This window comes from Acinonyx jubatus, chromosome D1 (genome assembly GCF_027475565.1).
Source record: "Acinonyx jubatus isolate Ajub_Pintada_27869175 chromosome D1, VMU_Ajub_asm_v1.0, whole genome shotgun sequence".
Lineage (NCBI taxonomy): Eukaryota > Metazoa > Chordata > Mammalia > Carnivora > Felidae > Acinonyx > Acinonyx jubatus.
Window position 1 is genome coordinate 92388092 of NC_069390.1, and position 18156 is coordinate 92406247.

At 41.5% G+C, this 18156-nt stretch overlaps 2 protein-coding genes across 3 annotated transcripts in view; both read right to left on the reverse strand.

Annotated features, from left to right (window-relative positions):
• Positions 1-210: 210 nt before the first annotated feature.
• Positions 211-1215, reverse strand: LOC106976594 (olfactory receptor 149-like). The gene has a single exon (XM_015074017.2). It carries the CDS (start codon positions 1162-1164, stop codon positions 211-213), a length of 954 nt encoding a protein of 317 aa, XP_014929503.1. The 5' UTR covers positions 1165-1215.
• Positions 1216-8852: 7637 nt separating this feature from the next.
• Positions 8853-18156, reverse strand: part of VWA5A (von Willebrand factor A domain containing 5A) — a 39235-nt gene continuing 29931 nt past the window's right edge. Inside the window, exons 16-19 of one of the 2 annotated variants that reach the window (XM_027036804.2) lie at positions 17836-17991; positions 16410-16540; positions 12768-12894; positions 8853-12219 (exon numbers count right to left, since the gene is read on the reverse strand). In XM_027036804.2, coding sequence (XP_026892605.1) covers positions 12140-12219; positions 12768-12894; positions 16410-16540; positions 17836-17991 — 494 coding nt within the window. In that variant the 3' untranslated portion in view covers positions 8853-12139. Of the gene's footprint in view, positions 12220-12767; positions 12895-16409; positions 16541-17835; positions 17992-18156 lie in introns of those variants that run through there. The other variant, XR_008290590.1, reaches the window with a different exon arrangement.

Consider the following 18156-nt stretch of genomic DNA (forward strand, 5'->3'; position numbering starts at 1 on the left):
GAGTCTTCATTCTGCCATTCAGTCTTTATGGGTCCTTCGAGAAGCCACTTTAAGGCCTCAGAATCTTAGTCCCCACACTGTAAAATGGAGACAATCCATTTTATATAAATGGTCATTTATATAAATGGCAATGCCTGTCCTTTCAGATCCAAAAATATGCATGACAACGACATAAAATTGTCATATACGTTACAAAGTTCAGCTGAAGCCTTAACTAGTGTTCTCTCTGTACAATTGGTCAGCAAGGAAGCCCAAGTGATGTAGCACCTTCCCCAGAGAGGATTTTACTTCCTTGTTCCTGAGGCTGTAAATCAAGGGATTCAGCATGGGGGTGACCAGGTTATTCAGGATCTGAACAGTTGCATCCAGCCAGGAGCTTGGGGTGGGCCTGAGGTAGATGAGGACCACCGGCATGTAGAAAAGCAGGATGGCGGTGAGGTGGGCACTGCAGGTGGAGAAGGCACGGCGTCTGCCTTCAGTAGAGCGGATCTGCAGGATGGAGCAGACAATGCGGCTGTAGGAGGTGAGGATGAGAAGGAAGCAGCTGAGGGGCATGAGGCCCACGCTGACGAACCCCACCCTCTCCAGGGCTGAGGTGTCAGCACAAGCCAGCTTCAGCATCACCGGGATATCACAGAAGAAGTAATCCACCTCATTGGGGCCACAGTAGGGCAACTGGAAGGTGAGAGTGGTTAGGAAGGTGGCCTGAATGCAGCCGAAAAAAGAGGTCCCCACGGCCAGGATGGCACACACCCTGTGGCTCATGATTACCGTGTAGCGGAGAGGGTAACAGATGGCGACAAAGCGGTCGTAGGCCATCACCGTGTACAGGAAGCACTCGGTACAGCCCAGAAAGTGGTAGAAGAAGAGCTGGGACACGCAGCCCGCATAGGAGATGGCCCGGCTGTTCCCCGAGAGGTAGAAGAGCATCTTGGGGGAGCTCACAGAAGGGAAAAATATGTCACACACAGAGAGTTGACACAGGAAGAAGTACATGGGGGTGTGAAGCCGAGTGGAGGAGACAATCGCCAGTAGGATGAGCAGGTTCCCCATAAGAGTGAAGACATAGCAGCCCAAAAACAGGACAAAGAGCATAGTCTCCAGGTCCTCCGTGTGTGGGATGCCCAGCAGGATGAACTCAGTCACTGCTGAGAGATTCTTCATAGCTGTGAGAAAGGCAGACCTCTGAACGCAACCCACAATACCAAAGTCTGAACACCAACATCAAATTATCAAGCTTTTCACTGATGAATGCTTTGATTGTGTTTTTAACAGGCAACGCCAGCCTTCTTATGAATGGCAAGATGTATATCAAAATATCAGGTAGTAAGAAATGCCAATTTCAGCACCACACTCCATCCCACTCCTGGAAGGAGTGTGTTAGAGAGGCTGATGGCTGTTCTGTATGATGAGATCAGAGGTTTAGAGTATATACAAAATATTCTCCTGCTGAGAAACCTTTTTCAGTTTGTTCAGTTCTCTCGTTAGTATTTCCTCTCCTTAGGCGTCTTTGTATTTTTATACTCTCATGATATCTTTGAATAACAAAATTCCACTATTCATTATCCTTTAGAAAAATCAGCAGGTGGGGAGGGGGAGGGGGAAATGTGTTAGAAATCAGAGCATTTCATTTAAATCCTGGCTGTCTTAGTAAAGTTTATGAGATGTCTGTGAGGGCATCTGGCAAAAACATAAACCCTAATAATAAGTGCTCATTTTATGTATCTTTTTTATTTTTGATAAAATTTTTTAACATTTGTTTATTATTGAGAGACAGAGAGAATGTGAGCAGGGGAGGGGCAGAGAGAGGGGGGGACAGAGAATCCGAAGCAGGGTCCAGGGTCTGAGCTGCCGGCACAGAGCCCTATGTGGGACTCAAACCCACAAACCACGAGATCGTGACCTGAGCTGAAGCTGAGCTGACGCCCAACCGACTGAGCCACCCAGGCGCCCCGTATGTATCTTAAACTTCCTTCTTTAAGTGCTTTCCTTTGGTGATGGCATTCTGTAACTATTTGTAAATAAATGTTTTATGAAACAAATTATTGAAAAGACTTAGACCATATCCTCTTCAGATTACATCCCTCCTGACTTGAAAGGTCTTATAGCCCCATATCTTTTGGGTGACACTGCTCTGGTTCTTCTGGTGCTTTTAACTTTTCCTCAGGAGACTTGAGGCAACTCTGAAATACTAAGCAAAAGAAATAGTAACAGCAAGAAAGCAGCAATTTCATGTTACCGTGATGAAGAAATACAGGGACCCTTATAGTGGAAAGTCAAAGAACAGCTTAAACAATTCAAGAGCAGGGTATGGTGCCTGGAAGACACAGAGACCTCTTCCTCCCACTACTCATTTAATAATAACAACAATAATAATACACAGACACGTGCATATACATACATACCATTTAATGAATATTTACTGTGCTCCAAGGACTGTGCCCAACACTTTCCAAATGTGACTCATTTAAGTAAACCTATAAGAAGAAGCTATTACTACTATCCTCATCTACAAATCAGGGAACTGAAGCTTGGAAAAGTTCAGCAAGTGGCCGAAGGTTACTAAGCTAATATGTGACAGAGCTGAGACCCAGACGGGTTTCATTTCATTCAGGCTGCTTCGTACTCCTAATCACTAGGAAAACTGCCTTCTGCCTCTGCTTTTAAGACAGCCATCCACTGCAAGCAATGACACTCTTCTAGATGGGTTCACATCATTTTATAGTAAGATAGGACAAGCCTTCTTGTCTTACTTCTTCCTGGTTATTTCCAGTCTTGACTTTACAGCACACCTAGTTAAAATAGAATTCAGTTTTAGAGATCAGACAACAGACTTTTTCTATCCTTTTGACACTAGAACTTAATATCAGCCCACTACAAGAGATTTCAACCTGAGAAACTTAACAGAAACCCATGGGGGAGGGGAAGGAAAAAAAAAAAAAGAGGTTAGAGTGGGAGAGAGCCAAAGCATAAGAGACTCTTAAAAACTGAGAACAAACTGAGGGTTGATGGGGGATGGGAGGGAGGGGAGGGTGGGTGATGGCTACTGAGGAGGGCAGCTTTTGGGATGAGCACTGGGTGTTGTATGGAAACCAATTTGACAATAAACTCCATATATTGAAAAAAAAGAGCTTTCAAGTGATAGAGTCACATGCAACATGGGGATTCCAATCATAAACTGTGGCAAGGGACACTGAAAAACACGCCAAAGAGAATGACCAAGCCAAAATGAGTCATTCATATACCACCCTGCAACTGAGACAAAATTGAAGATAGCAGAGAGGGAAACAGTGACATCCTGGGGGAGAGAGGCTATTGACAACCTGCTTCTTATTACAAATTCTAGTCATACCTGAAGAGTGTCTCCTAGCAATGCCGAATTTTTATGAGCTCTGGATCACCTCTTCTTGGTCAAAAAAAGGCTCTCAGAGGTCTTTGGTCCTTACTTATAGTTGGATATTCTATAATTCTATACTCCTGTTTGATTTATAAGTCTATTTTAGGAAAAAGGTGTGCCCAGGGACCAGAAAAGCTCCTGTGTGTGGACCTGCTCATGTGTGAGGGGCAGAGGCGAGCAGTCAGATACGGGCAGCAGTCTGGATATTCACATCGTCCACCTGAGAAAACAGTCAAGTTTGCCAAAGTGTCATAACAAGACCTCACCTTTACTGTCTCAAGCAGAACACAGAGTGCTCTAACCAAAAGAGCTTCAATTCTCTTACTTAGAAAGAACCGAGTCTCATAGGGTTTGTACAATCAAGATCTACACTCACTCACTCTCCCTGGATTGCTTCCTTGGAAATTTTTTTAGATTCCCTTACGTCGTACTTGAGGTATAGAGATAGCTCTGAGGGAGCAATTAGTTTTTTAACCTTATTTATCATCCAGCTATGAAATAATAGCAATAAAATCATCAGAAAAAGATGCTGTAAAGTGGGAAATAACAATGTTCCTTCAAGATCACTTACATGGTAGAATGAGCTTCAATTCTATCATTTTTTTGGTTGTCTTGTACACTCTCAAGGCTTTATTATATTACCTGTCAGTTGCTTTTGAGGTTATCTGTACATTCATGTGACTATACAGTTATCTCTAATAAACATTACTATTAAAGACAGAAACCTCATCAGTTAATGATTATTTATGATGCATCTCCTATCATGATGTGTCCTTCAGGTCAGTACTCCTAAAAAGAAATATTTACATACTAGATGCATCCATAGCAGAGGACCCGTATAAATAAAGGGGTTGGCTATAGGGCACCTGGGTGGCTCAGTTGGTCAAGCGTCTGACTTTGGCTCAGGTCATGATCTCACCATTCATGAGTTCAAGCCCCACATGGGGCTACGTGCTGACAGCTCAGAGCCTGGAGCCTGCATTGAATTCTGTGTCTCCTTCTCTCTGTCTCTCTGCCCCTTGCTCAGTCATATTCTGTCTCTCTTTCTCTCAAAAATTAATAAACATTAAAAAAATTTTAAATAAAGGAGCAGGCTATAAACCTTCTCAAAATGATTGAGAAAAATGATTGAATAGCTAATATTCAGTTAATCCATAGTAAACATTTACCTCAAGCTAAGTGCTATGCTAAATTTTACATTCATTATTACTTTTAATCTCCAATAGAAACCTTATAAAGTAGGTGGCATTTGACAAAGAAACTGAAAAGTAGATGAAATATCTTGAAGATTACACAGCTAGAAAGAAACTGAATTGAGATTCTAATTGCAAAGCCAATGCTTTCAAGCATTATGCTTTGATGAATGCCAGAAATCTGAGTTTTGTACTGAAACAGAAACAGAGATATAATGTGGGCTTCAAGTGCTTGCGTGGCTGGTAGTCTTGATATACGCTGTTCCATGTGATGACTCGGGAATCATAGGCAGATATGGTAGAAAGATTTATTTTCAGAATAGAAAGTGTTTATTAGAAAATGTACATAGGTGAAATACGCAAGCTTATGAGATGATTAGCTCCTTGTCGCTAGAAATATCCAAGGTGTGGAGAGAATCATCTTGTAGGTGTGCCATTAAGAATGTTGTCAATTTGGGGGCGCCTGGGTGACTCAGTCGGCTAAGTGTCCGACTTCGGCTCAGGTCGTGATCTCGCGGTCTGTGAGTTCGAGCCCCGCGTCGGGCTCTGTGCTGACGGCTCAGAGCCTGGAGCCTGTTTCAGATTCTGTGTCTCCCTCTTTCTCTGACCCTCCCCTGTTCATGCTCTCTCTCTCTGTCAAAAATAAATAAAAGTTAAAAAAAAATATTGTCAATTTGGATGAATAACTTGAATCAATGTTCTTACTAATTATGAAATCATTTGGTTTTGTTTATACTGTAAAAATTTTCAATGATACTGACCTAACACAATAAAAGTGGAATGTTTATTTAATGATGGTAATTCTACTAACCCTTATACAAAAGAAATGACAAATATGCCCGTAGTGGTTACAAAAGTAACTATTGTAATACCAAGACTGCTGTGAAAACATTTTTTTGAAAGGAGAAACATAGGTCATGGAGCGAGTCCAGACGCTACTCAGGCAGGGTCTCACAAGATGAGAGTGGCCTGTTGAGATGTCATAGTGAACAGACCACAGATTTTTTTATTTTTAGACTACAGTTTTAATAAAAGCTAACATTTATTGTGCGTATGTGCTAGAATTGTGTTGACTGGTCTACATGTATTATCTCTTTCAGTTCTCACTAGAACTCTATTAGGCACGTAGTATTATTTCCCCCATTTCTAGTAGGAGATTTAGCCTCATAGGGTTTACGCAATTTAATCAAGGTAATAAAGTTGGTCAGTGGTAGAGCTGCATCTCAAATCCAAGGTAACATGACTCTTTCGGTTATCAAGAAAAATGTTCAGAACTAATTCTGACTTTCAAATACTTATTCATAACTAATATCACTTTCCTTGTGTGATTGTTTCAGTTTTCTGGTGCACTTTTATGTCATTTTAATTAATTCTCTCAAGAACTTTGTAAGGTGGCCCTTATGAGCCCTGTTTTACAAATGAGGAGGTTGGAACTCAGAGCATCTGTGACTTTCCTAAAGTTAGACCACAAAGGAACCCAGGCATTCCCAAGCTGAGCCCTCTTTCCACTACATCACTACTGCTTCCAAAAATGACTCCATACAGACAGCAGCTGTCCCTGTGTAAGAGGAGAGTTAATAGTAGATTCATTCTCGAGATTTAGAGGAGGCTTATGTATACCCTCACAGTCATTACTGTTTTTATGTAGTGTTTTCTGACAAGATTATGGCCGTACACTCTGGGAGAAAGTGAGAGAGTGACAGAGAGCAGCTTGTTCAGCTCATGTCCTATTTCATAGGGTAGGAGTCCCAGAATGTTCAGTAGATATTCCACAAGAGAGATGTCTTGCTATGGTATATTTGCAGGGAAATTTCCCTTATATTGAAAGCATCCTTGTTTTAATCAGAGAAAACCTTGTTTAACTCCTTTTTCCTCTACTCCAGGAATTTAAGTAAGTCACTGGCATATTCCAGAAACAACTGGTTTCTCAACTAATCATTCAGCAGAACTTTCTGATTATAAATAGCAAGGCTAAGTCTAGGCATTCTTGGTCCAGTGACAGGTGCTTTATTGTTTGTTGGCAAGACTGGGGTCTGGGGGAAATGGCCAAGTGAAAATTTCTTCCCTTACTGCAAAAACTCTGGGGAAGAATTGAACTATGAGCCAAAAATGGAAAAGAGTAGGATGATAGCTAAAGGGTGATAAATTTCTTAAGGCTGATATTTTTTTCCTTTTCTTTCTTTCTTTCATTCTTTCTTTTCTTTCCTTCTCTTTTTTCTTCTAGTAGGAAAGTGCTCAGTTTCTTTGTTTGACCTCTTGACAATTTAATGGTTTCTATGAAAGAGATGTGATCCACCTAATAGAGGAGTTAAAGTAATAAATGTGGGAATAAAACTCATAGTTTCTACATCTTTGGTGGTGGAGAGATGGGAATGATAGAAATATCGGGGACTTGAATACATGGAACTTTCTTGAATGATTTGGTGTCCTCAGTCATTACCAATTCCTAAGTGATTTCACATGCTTGTATCTGGTCCCCACTCCCATTTTGATAACTCCTATGAGCCTATGAACTCCTGGGACATGGTTCAGGTAGCCACATCAAGCTAGAATACTGGAACAGCTTCTGGATCAGAGATAGCAGACAGATATTAGTGGAATTATCACTAATCTAGGAGGGTCTGAGATATAGCCCCATCTGCCAAGCAAACTACAGTATCCAATTTCCATGGGATACGCATATAAGTAGGTCAAGGTTCAAGAAAAGTAAACTTTCTAGTAAACAAAATATATCCTAGAAGAGACAGTATAGCATCCTTACAAAAGGGGGAATAAAGAAAAAAAATATATATGTTAAAATATATTTTAATATATAAATATAAATAAATATATATTATATATATAAAGAAAACCCAAAGATGAAGAAAAAACTTGAAAGAAGCCTGAGTGGGGGAGAAACACCTTACCCATTAAAAAAAAGAAGAAGAAGAATTATGGTAGATTTCTTATCAAAAACTACACAAGCAAGACAAGAGTGGGGTGAAATATTTAAAGTGTTAAAATGTTTGAAGAGCATAGGATATACTGAAACCAATATCGCACTGTAAACTAACTAAAATTTAAATTAAAAAAATAAGGTATAGGATATAAAATTCTTCCAGTAAAATTTCCCTTCAAAAGTGAAGAAATAAAAACTTTCCCAAACAAAAATTGAAGGAACCCATTTCCGGCACACCTGTTCTGCAAGGAATGTTACAAGGGATCCTTCAGGAAGAAGGAAAAGGATCTAGGTCAGAAATTCAGATCAACATAAAAAAAAAAAAAAAGAGTGTTGGAGAATAAATAAATAAAAGTGGAATAAATGTTTTCTCTTAATTGATTTAGAAGATCAATTTTAAAGCAATAACAATAACAAAGCATTGGGTAATCATTAACATTTATTTATTTTTTGAGAGTCAGAGACAGAACATGAGCAGGGGAGGTGCAGAGAGAGGGAGACACAGAATCAGAAGAAGGCTCTAGGCTCTGAGCTGTCAGCACAGAGCCCGATGAGGGGCTTGAACCCATGAACCGTGAAATCATGACCGGAGCCGAAGTCAGTCACCCAACCAACTGAGCCACCCAGGCGTCCCGGGTAATCATTATATATATATGGGTAGGAGGAATGAATAGCAGCTATACCATAGTGGTGGGAGTGGAGGTTAAGAAAACTCTGTTATAAGGTGTCTACACTACACAGAAAGTGGTATAGTGTTATTTGAAGATGAACTTCAAGTTAGTTTCAAATGTATATTGCAAGTTCCAGGGCAACAATTTTAAAATTAAGAAATATAATTGATGTTAAGAGTAGAGATAAAAGGAAGTCACATAAAATGCTTAATTCAAACCAGAGAAGGCAAAATAAAAAGGGGGAGGGGAGAATGCAACATATAGAAAACAGTTAAACACGATAGATATAAATCCAATTATATTAATAATTACTTTAAATATGGTAAGTATGTCAATTAAAAGATAAAGACTATCCGAGCAAATTAAAAAAAAACGAGCCCCAAGTGTATATGCTGTCTACAGGAAACCTACTTTGAACATATAGATGTACATAGATTAAAAGTAAAGGGGTGAAGAAACACACACCATGCTAATGCTAATCAAAAGAAAGCTGGCACAGGGTGCCTGGTGGCTCAGTTAAGCGTCCAACTCTTGGTTTCAGCTCAGGTCATGATCTCACGGGTTCATGAGATCAGTCAGTTAAGCATCTGACTCTTGGTTTCAGCTGAGGTCATGATCTCATGGCTTTGTGAGATCAAGCCCCACGTTGGGCTCTGTGCTGAGAGCACAGAGCCTGCTTGGCATTATCTCTTTCCCTCTCTCTCTGCCCCTACCCAGCTCACTCTCTCTCTCTCTCTCTCAAAAATAAATAAACACTACAAAAAAAATTTAAAAGAAAGAAAGAAACCTGATGCGGCTATACTCATTTCAAACAAAGCAGATTTCAGAACCAGGAAATCCATCAGGGATATAGGTGTTACATAATGACAAAAGGGTGCATTCTCCAAGAAGATACAATAATCTTAAATGTGTACACAATCTAACAAGAGATCATCGAAATACCTGAGGCAAAAACTGATGAAGCTGGTAGGAGAAACAGTACATGCGCTTAGCTCATTGCATGAGATTTTTCTTGGTTTTCTTCTAGTCAATCAGATACTAGAAGCACATGGACTGTTTTTGAGGAAGCAACGGCTCAATTGGGAGAGGAACGGCACACGCTACATGATCCCAGCGTGACTATGTTGCAACTGGGGAAAAGAGGCACTGGGTTTCATTAAGTCTATGCACAGTAGGGTACCCTGCTCTGGAAGGTACTGGGCTCAGTGTGAGTGGAAGAATCTCGAGGTAGTGCTATCTGCCATCCTCCTGTGGCCAAGTCTCTGCAGCCAGGAAAGAGCTGCCGGGTGAGGACGCCCAATGGGAGTTGAGCTCAGTTTCTCTCCTGGGATCCTTGCCCAGACCATCAGTTCCTGAAAGTACAGATGGTGCTTTATATTTTCCAAAAACATGAAGCACCAGCCTTGAAAGTGGGCTTCGATAAATGTGCCAAAACATACTTGTTGATTATGAAGACCGACACTTGTTTAAATTTGAGGAATTTACAGTTGGCACAACATGTTACTGCATGAGCTCGAATGGAAAAATAAAACCATCCTACTTTAAAACTATAGTCAGTTCTGTATGTTAAAGAAGACACATGGAAGATTGCTTTTGTTGTTATTGTTTTGTTTTGTTTTTTGCTCTAGAAGTTCCCAAGCTCTAGCCTAGTCCACAAGCTGAAGGGTAAGAAAAAGGGAAGGGAATAATACATGTAATAAAAAAAAAATGATCTGTACAATAAATGTAAAGGGCCATATTTTTATGAGCACAGGGTAGTTCTATAAGTTGCATGGTCTTTGGGAAGCTGTCTCTTGTCACAACATCAATAGGACCTATCTAGATGGCAGCCATGGATATAAACAAGCTATTTTATAAAGACTAAGCCCTCACTTCTGAAACTCGAATGTTCACATGAATTACCTGGAGACCTTGTTAAAAGGCAGACTTTAATACGGTAGTTCTTGGGGTTGCCTAAAACTCTGCATTTCTAGCAGGCTTTCAGGTGATGCCACAGCCCTATTCCACAGGTGACACTCAGCCATAAGCAGACTTGTGAGAAAATCCTGGGAGATCGGTCTCCACTATGAAGTCAGGCTAATGTTCCTGAGGTTCACTCAACAGCTCAACAGAACTCAGGTGTAGGCCATTCTCTACATAAGTGAACAGATACTGAGGTCTTCCTCAGTATTCTTGAATATTCAAGATGAAAGTGACAATGGAATTCGAGTGTAATCCCAGTTTTGCATTTAGGGATACTGAGCTCCTGGGGGTTAAATCATTTGTCCATTATCACGTAACTATTTAAGTGTATTGTCAGGATTCTACTACTGGTTTTCTGATCAGTGTCCTTTCCTTGCCTCATGTGAGTCAGGAAATCAGCCTACAACGGAAGATGAGGGGACAGGACCCAGTGTAAACCGTGCAGGCATCAGCAACGTTGAGAGGGAAAATAAGGGATAATAAAACCAATGCAGGTTCAAAAAATAAGTCCACAAAAGATCAGACCCAAGAAAGTGCAGTGTAGAGACAGCCATTTTAATATTGATACAATAGTATCGTAGGGGACACCCCGTCAAATAGGGTCATTCCCACTAGGACAGAGTATGTGGGACATGAAGGTCAGAAACAAGCATGGGGAGCCCCTTTCTTCCTCATGGGCTGAATGATCCAGTCTCAGGTCTCAGGCAAAGCTACCTTTAAACCCACTTTTTCCTTTATTATAGATTATAGAGCCTGACTTTGAGGCCTCGTGGGTTCAGGCCAAGACGAAAGATTCCATTATTAGCTTCTTACTAAGATGTTTAACAATTAAGGGGTGCCTGGGTGGCTCAGTCAGTGAAGCATCCGACTCTTCATTTTGGCTCAGGATCTCATGGCTCATGAGATCAAGTCCTGTGTCAGGCCCCACAGTGACAGCATAGAGCCTGCATGGATCTCTCTCTCCCTCTCTCTCTGGCCTTCCCTAGCTCACCCTCTCACCCTCTCTCTTTCAAAATAAAGAAACTTAAAAAAAAAAAAGTTTAACAATTAAGGAGAAACATCTGTCCCCAAAAGGTATGATTCAATCCCGTCTCTTAGGCAGTGGGAGGGAAGGCATGTGATACTGGTTAGCAAAATCCAAGTGGAATCAACCAGGAAGGCCACCAGCAGTGCCGCCTCTCACAGAGGACCCATGGAGTCTCTTTGTGATCTTGAGGTTATACTGATCCCGATGCTGGCTTTCAACCTCCCTTCCAACTCTTTGTCCTATCTTAGAATAGAAAATTGGATAGCTCAGCAGTCTGATCATGATGAGTATATAAGATCGAAGGGAATAGGGGTGCCTGGGTGGCTCAGTCGTTAAGCATCTGACTTCGGCTCAGATCATGATCTCACAGTTCCCACACTGGGAGTCCCACACTGGGTGAGCTCGAGCCCCAGTTCAGGTGAGCCCCACTTCTCTCTCTCCCCTGCCCTTTGCCCCTTGTGGGATTCTCTCTCTCTGCCCCTTGCTCAGTTGCACCATGTCTCTCTCTCTCAAAAAAAAAAAAAAAAAAAAAAAAAAGACCAAAGGGAACAGGCGAATATAATGCACTGAATTCTCTTATTTAGGGATCTCCTACATCAGTGCTGTACCCGTTAGTGTGGAGTCTGTGTCACCTGTTTTTCATGTGGTCATTCTGGAAAACCCGGAAGGAATGTAAATATCTAAATATCTAAATGCTTTAAATTCCTCCAAGAAAGGGAACAGGTTCTGGGACCATCGGCACTTGGCTGAGGGTACATGTTGGGGGGGGGGCAGCGGATCGCCCTATCCAAAGGGAACCGGGAACAGAGAGGCAAGGTGGGATGGGCATCCTTCACTTGTATGTCAAGAAACTGACAGGCCAGGTGTAAAAGGAAAAACACACCACAGCAGGAGAGCGTAAAGGAAAGGGCGGCAGCAGGGGAGAGGCACTTCTTTCTCCAGACAGTCTCCTCAGATCCCAAAGACAGCAGGGTCCACGGAGGACTTGGTAAAAGCAATAGCAGCTTTCACAAGCTTTTTCTTGATGGAGCCTGTCAGGAGGAGAAAACAAGAATTAGGCTGAGGAATCACAATGACAAGTGAACGCTCTTCCCCGAGTCTCCCCTAAACTGGCCTGCTCGTCTCCCCGGAGTCCGGCTCCTGTCTTTCTTTAACACCCCTGACTTTTCTCTTCCTACTGCCCAGATTCCCTTTCATCTTCTCAGACCCCAGAAATACTGAGCAGCAGTGAGCTAATAAACCCCCGAGGGGTGAGAGCTCCAGCCCAGCCTTACACTCGGTACAGTACCGAGATGGTGAGGAGACTAAACACCACGTCATCTCCTTCTCACAATTCACAGTCCCCATCCTTGTCCCTTTCCCTCTTTACTTACCTCTCCTTCCCCCATTTAAGACTGCACTCTCAGCCCCCTCCCCCAAGGAAAGAACTATGGGGGAGTCCAGAAAATGTCTGAACCGGGAGAGGACCACGGGGCCTCCCTCTCAGTCATCTTCTAGCAGGCTTGGAGGCTCAGCACCTGGCAAGATGGCCAGCTTCCGACAGAGGGAAGGAGATGGGGTCTTAGGACTGAACTCCTACCTGCATTACTGTTAATCCAGGTTCTGGCCTTCTTTTCCAGAAGTTCCCACTCACACTTCTGGTGCTTAGCCTTGGCATGTAGCCAAACCACCGCCAGGACTGTGGCCCAGCTTGAGGAATCTGCATCCTGTACAACACACAGAGACTTCCCTGAAACCTCCAAGTTGGAGCAGGAGGCCCCTCGAGGGGTCACAAACACCTCCTCACTCACTTTGCTCCAAACTGCTGTTAAATGTGACGACCTGCTCTCTCGGAACCTCATCTGCTACTTGCAAGGCATAAAGCCAGGCCCTGAGCCTCAGGGCAAAAATTGTGAGTCTTAGAGTAGAAAAGTCTTAAGTTTTCAATCCAGCAGAACCACCAGGGCGGTGCTGAAAACTCCTACAAAATCCCCAACAAGCATTCCCAAGCTATGATAAGAGAATACGTGCATAATTTCTTTATATTTTTATAAAGTATTGAATGTTTTATTTGAATATTTGCCAAACCAAAAGAAAAAAAAGAGGAATTACCCATAATGACATTTTTCAATTAAAAAAAACAATTTTAAGTTTATTTATTTATTTTGAGAGACAGAGATAGCATGAGTGGGGGAGGGGCAGAGAGCTAGAGAGAGAGACACAAAGAGAGAGAGGGAATCCCAAGCAGTCTCTGGGCTGCCAGTGCAAAGCCCCATGTGGGGCTTGAACTCATAAAACCATGAGATTATGACCTGAGCCAACACCAAGAGTCAGCCACTTAACCATTGAGCCACCCAAGCGCCCCACCAATAAGGACATTTTTGAGACAGAAAACTGATTCATAAGAAAGTGACATGATTTGCCCAAAGTTGGCCTTCTAGCAAATGACACAGCTGGGACTGGAGTCACACTGTTCACTCAAGAGAGAGTCTCAGGCAGAGAACAGAAAATGAGTTTTAGGGACGCATGAGTGGCTCAGTCGGTTAAGGGTCCGACTTTGGCTCAGGTCATGACCTCACCAACAGTGAGGTCAAGCCCCACGTCGGGCTCTGTGCTGACAGCTCAGAGCCTGGAGCCTGCTTCGGATTCTTCCTCCCTCTCTCTCTCTTCCCCTCCCCTGCTCACACTCTGTGTCTCTCTCAAAAATAAATAAACATTAAAAAAATCTTTTTTTAAAAAAGAAAGAAAATGAGTTTTCACCCAGGGTCCCACCTTCAGTTTATAGACACAACAGATCAAGAAAAACTGTTCTTTTAGATCATGACCTTTAAAATTTGGAAACAGCTAATCAGGTCCTCTGTGAGGAGTCCTGTCAATCAAAATTCTCAATTCCTTTCATTCTTCTTTAAAAAACTGCTAATGTCAAAGCAATAAGAATCCCCATGCTTGATCTAGTCTAGAAACAAACATCACAGTGATGTTTAAAATATACCTCCTTAGGGGCACTTGGGTGCTCAGTTGGTTAAGCATCCGACTCTTGATTTTGACTCAGGTCATGAAGTCACGGTTCATAGGTTCGAGGCCTGCATCCGGCTTTGTGCACTGACAGTGTAAAGCCTACTTGGGATTCTCTCTGTCTCCCTCTCTCTCTGCCCCTTCGCTGCTCTCTCTCTCTCTCTCTCAAAATAAATCAACTTAAAAAATAAAAATAAAAACTAAAATACACTTCCTTAAGTGGTCACATATGGAGGTCAGTGAACTTATGAAATTCTATGACCACAGCCCCAAATACATAACACACACAGCTCTTCTGAAAACCCTGTGCCTTCCACTGATCACATATCACATGCGTTGGTTCACATGAAGTTTGCAGTCACCCCAAGTCTCCATGTTGTAACAGGTCTTAAGTCATTTTGCTTCTATTCTCTGCTTACAAAATTGAAGATTTAGAAGCAAAAAGAGTATTTTGATTCCTAGTAAGTTTTTTCTTCCCCCCCAGGAAAAGTTACAAGTCATTCATTGTTCAAGGTCTTTTGGGATCTCAATTTTGTTACTGTTCTATCTCCCAGTTTTGGCAAATTTACAAATTTAGCACTGGATCTAAATTTTCATTGAAAATATAAACCTCCAGAGAATGCAGAGCCTGGTGGCTCCAAAAACCTGTTGTAAGTTTGAAAAAATTCATTATTCAGTGCAATGAATTTTCAGTGAGTTTGTTCTCAGTCCATATACTCATCGTTTAAAAAATTCAAATTCCTTAATGAAATTCAGATACTCCAGGGTTCCTGACTCCCTGGATTGGTTGGCCCAGTTACCATGTCAAAGAAGGAAATGTTAGTCTGACATGTCATTGGTTTCCCAATAAAACCGAGTTAGAACATCATGATTCTTATATCTTTTTCCAATGGTTTATAAATTATCCTTTTAATTATTTGTTCTAGAACAGTTTTTTTAGTAGAAATATAATGTCACACACACATATAATCCTAAATGTCCTAGTAGCCATATGTAAAAATATAAAAATAAACAGGTACAATTATTTTACTAATATGTTTTATTTAACCTAACACATTAAAAATATCATTTTAACATCAATATATAAATATTATTAATGAATATTTGCATTTGTTACAGTAAGTCTTAAAATCAGCATGTGTTTCACAATTACACCCCATTTTAATTCAATTAAGAATTTGGTTCCTCATTTGCATTAGCCATATTTCAATTGCTCAATAGCCATTGGACAAGTAGATACTGTATTAGTTGATGCAGGTATAGGATTTTTGAGGGTTTTTTTTTAATCATTTAAAAAATTTCTTTTCAGCTTATTTTGAGAGAGAGACAGCACGAGTGGGGTATGGACAGAAAGAGAGGGGAGAGATAATCCCAAGCAGGCTCTACGCTGTTAGTGCAGAGACCCGTGTGGGGCTTGAACTCACGAACCATGAGATCATGACCTGAGCCAAAGTCAAGAGCCCAATGCTCAACCAACTGAGCCACCCAGGTGTCCCTGAGGTTTATTTAACCACCTTTCACATTTTGAAAATTCAGAACAACACCTGTCCTTCAGGCTTTTGGTCTTTGTCCATATTTAACAATTTCTCAGAAGATTTGGTAAGTTGCCTTGAAATTCTGGAATGAAATTTGTCCTCATTGGCAGACTTAGACACATTTGAAATAACTAGGTGATTCCCTATTAATACCTGTCCTGACTTCAGTGAAATTTTGCTGATTTGTGGGCCACATGCACAAATTAGTAGCAATGTAGATTCTGAAGACAGTTCTAGAACTGAATCCAGCTCTGCCACTGACTGGCTGGGAAAACTCAGACACAGTATTATGGTTCTATATAAAATAGCAATAATGTGAATAGGATTTACTTTAATTATTATGATGAATAAGTCAGTGGATGTTAAGTGCTTAGCATGGTGCCTGGCAGAGAGTAATTGCTCAAAAAATGTTAGTTATTCTAACTAAGATCACTGACGGGGAATATGAAGTGAAAGAAGATGTTTACTTTCCCTTTGTCATCCATCAACTCCCACCAATTAGGCTCTTAGTTCCTTGTTCGTTCTTCTCTAACATACCAAGAAAAATCTTCAACATCTATTTATTAGAAATCAATTTAGTCTATGGCCTCCTATAGTCTCCTTTCTCAGATGAGTCATGAATCACCCCAATCTCATGACTGACCCCAACCCCTCAAAAACATACATACTCCTTTTTCTTCTCTGAATCTTACCTTGACAGGGAGTGCAGACCATAGGTCTTTCAAACTTATACCTAGGATCCTGGCCAGATCTTCATCTAGATCCCAGGAACCATCTGCATTTTGGAGGGATATCAGCTGCACCAGATAAGTCTCTCCAAAGACTTTGGGGAACAAAAAAAGAGCGTGAGAAATTATAGAGCTATGATCCCTTAGTATACCTGAGAAAGACAGGTCTTAGCATACCTGAGAAAGACAGGCTATAGTGACAGCACAGAACTAAGCAGATCCTACCAAGATACCTGTCATAGTCCTTCCCCTGGGAGGCAGGTATTTTCTCTGTGACAATGTAGGCCACCTGAATGATATACTAAATCTAGGGGAGCTACACTTAAAAATTTAGCAACAAGGAAAAGATACGAGGAACTAAAGAACCCACATGATAATGCTGCTTAAAGTTTTATCCAGTCCTATTTAAATGGGCCTTAAAACTTGATGTATATTAAAAAAAATTCTACACCAATGTAGCTTGAATTTTAATTATAAACATTTTCAAAAGAAAGCAGATATAAAGGAAGCACCTAGCAACGTACTTCAAAGTGTAGTCTAGTGTCTTATCTGGGTGCTACAACAGTTGCTTAAAGACCACACAGAAAGTATCTCACATCTGGTTATCTATCATATGTGATGGTGTACTTAGAGCAACTTGGAAATTAGCAGGTGAGAAAAACTATAACTAGAAAACAATTTTACTCTAATGGGGGAAAAAATCTATAGCTCTAAATTTCAACAGTCTTAGTTTGAACCTCAGCTTTGCTAACACTCAAAATGTACAAAAAGTATGGAAGGCCCTTCCTTGGTTCCATACAAAAAGGAGTTGCTAAATAGCTCACAAAAACCAGACGCTCACCACTGCTAGGTAACTTTTCTTTCATCTTTGCTAAGAGGATGGTCAGAGCTGGAATGTTCTAAGTGAGGAAGGCCTAGGAAACCAACACAAAGTAAAGCTACTCTGTGGCTACCATGAAGAATTTTCTCAAAGTGGCCAAGATGGCAGAACAGCATGGAAGTTCTTTTGCATCTCTCATCCTTGAAATGGAGCTAGATCAACACTAAACCATCTTGCACACCTAGAAAACTGACTTGAGGACTAATACAATAATCTGCACAACCTGAACCACAGAACTTGGCAGGTATGCAGTGCAGAGAGGTGAACTGGTGGAGAGAGAAGCTGTGGAGGGCAGAGAGCTGTTTTTGCTTGCAGAGAGAAGACAGAGATGGGGGGTGGGGAGAGTATGGGAAAGCACCCCCCGCCAAAAGTGGCTGGAGAGAAAAGGAAGAGTATGCAAGGGACTGAACAAAAAAGGGAGAAAGGAGGAAGGAGAAAGGAGAGTGTTTAAATTCCATTAAGACACTGTAAATAAGGAAGCATAGAGTCTGAAACTCTACAGCTCGATACCTGGCGGTGCTCTGGTGGGAAGGTCAAATCCCCAGGAGCCAGCATCAAGGTCCTTCAATTCCTGGGGCATTATGTCTTGGACAGGCGGTTCCATTGCTTGGAAGATATTTGGTGGAGGCTGTGAACCATGCCTACAGCCAAAGATCCTAGCAGACCCTGGAGAACAACCACATTCACTGGTGTTGGAACAAGGATGTTAAGAGGGAAGCCTGGTGCCAGATGTGTGTTGTGATTTGCCATAATCCCTGAAATGCTGCTGCTACACAACTGCATGAAATTTTTCATGGGTGGACTGGTGTCTAGTCACAGTCTCTGAGCATC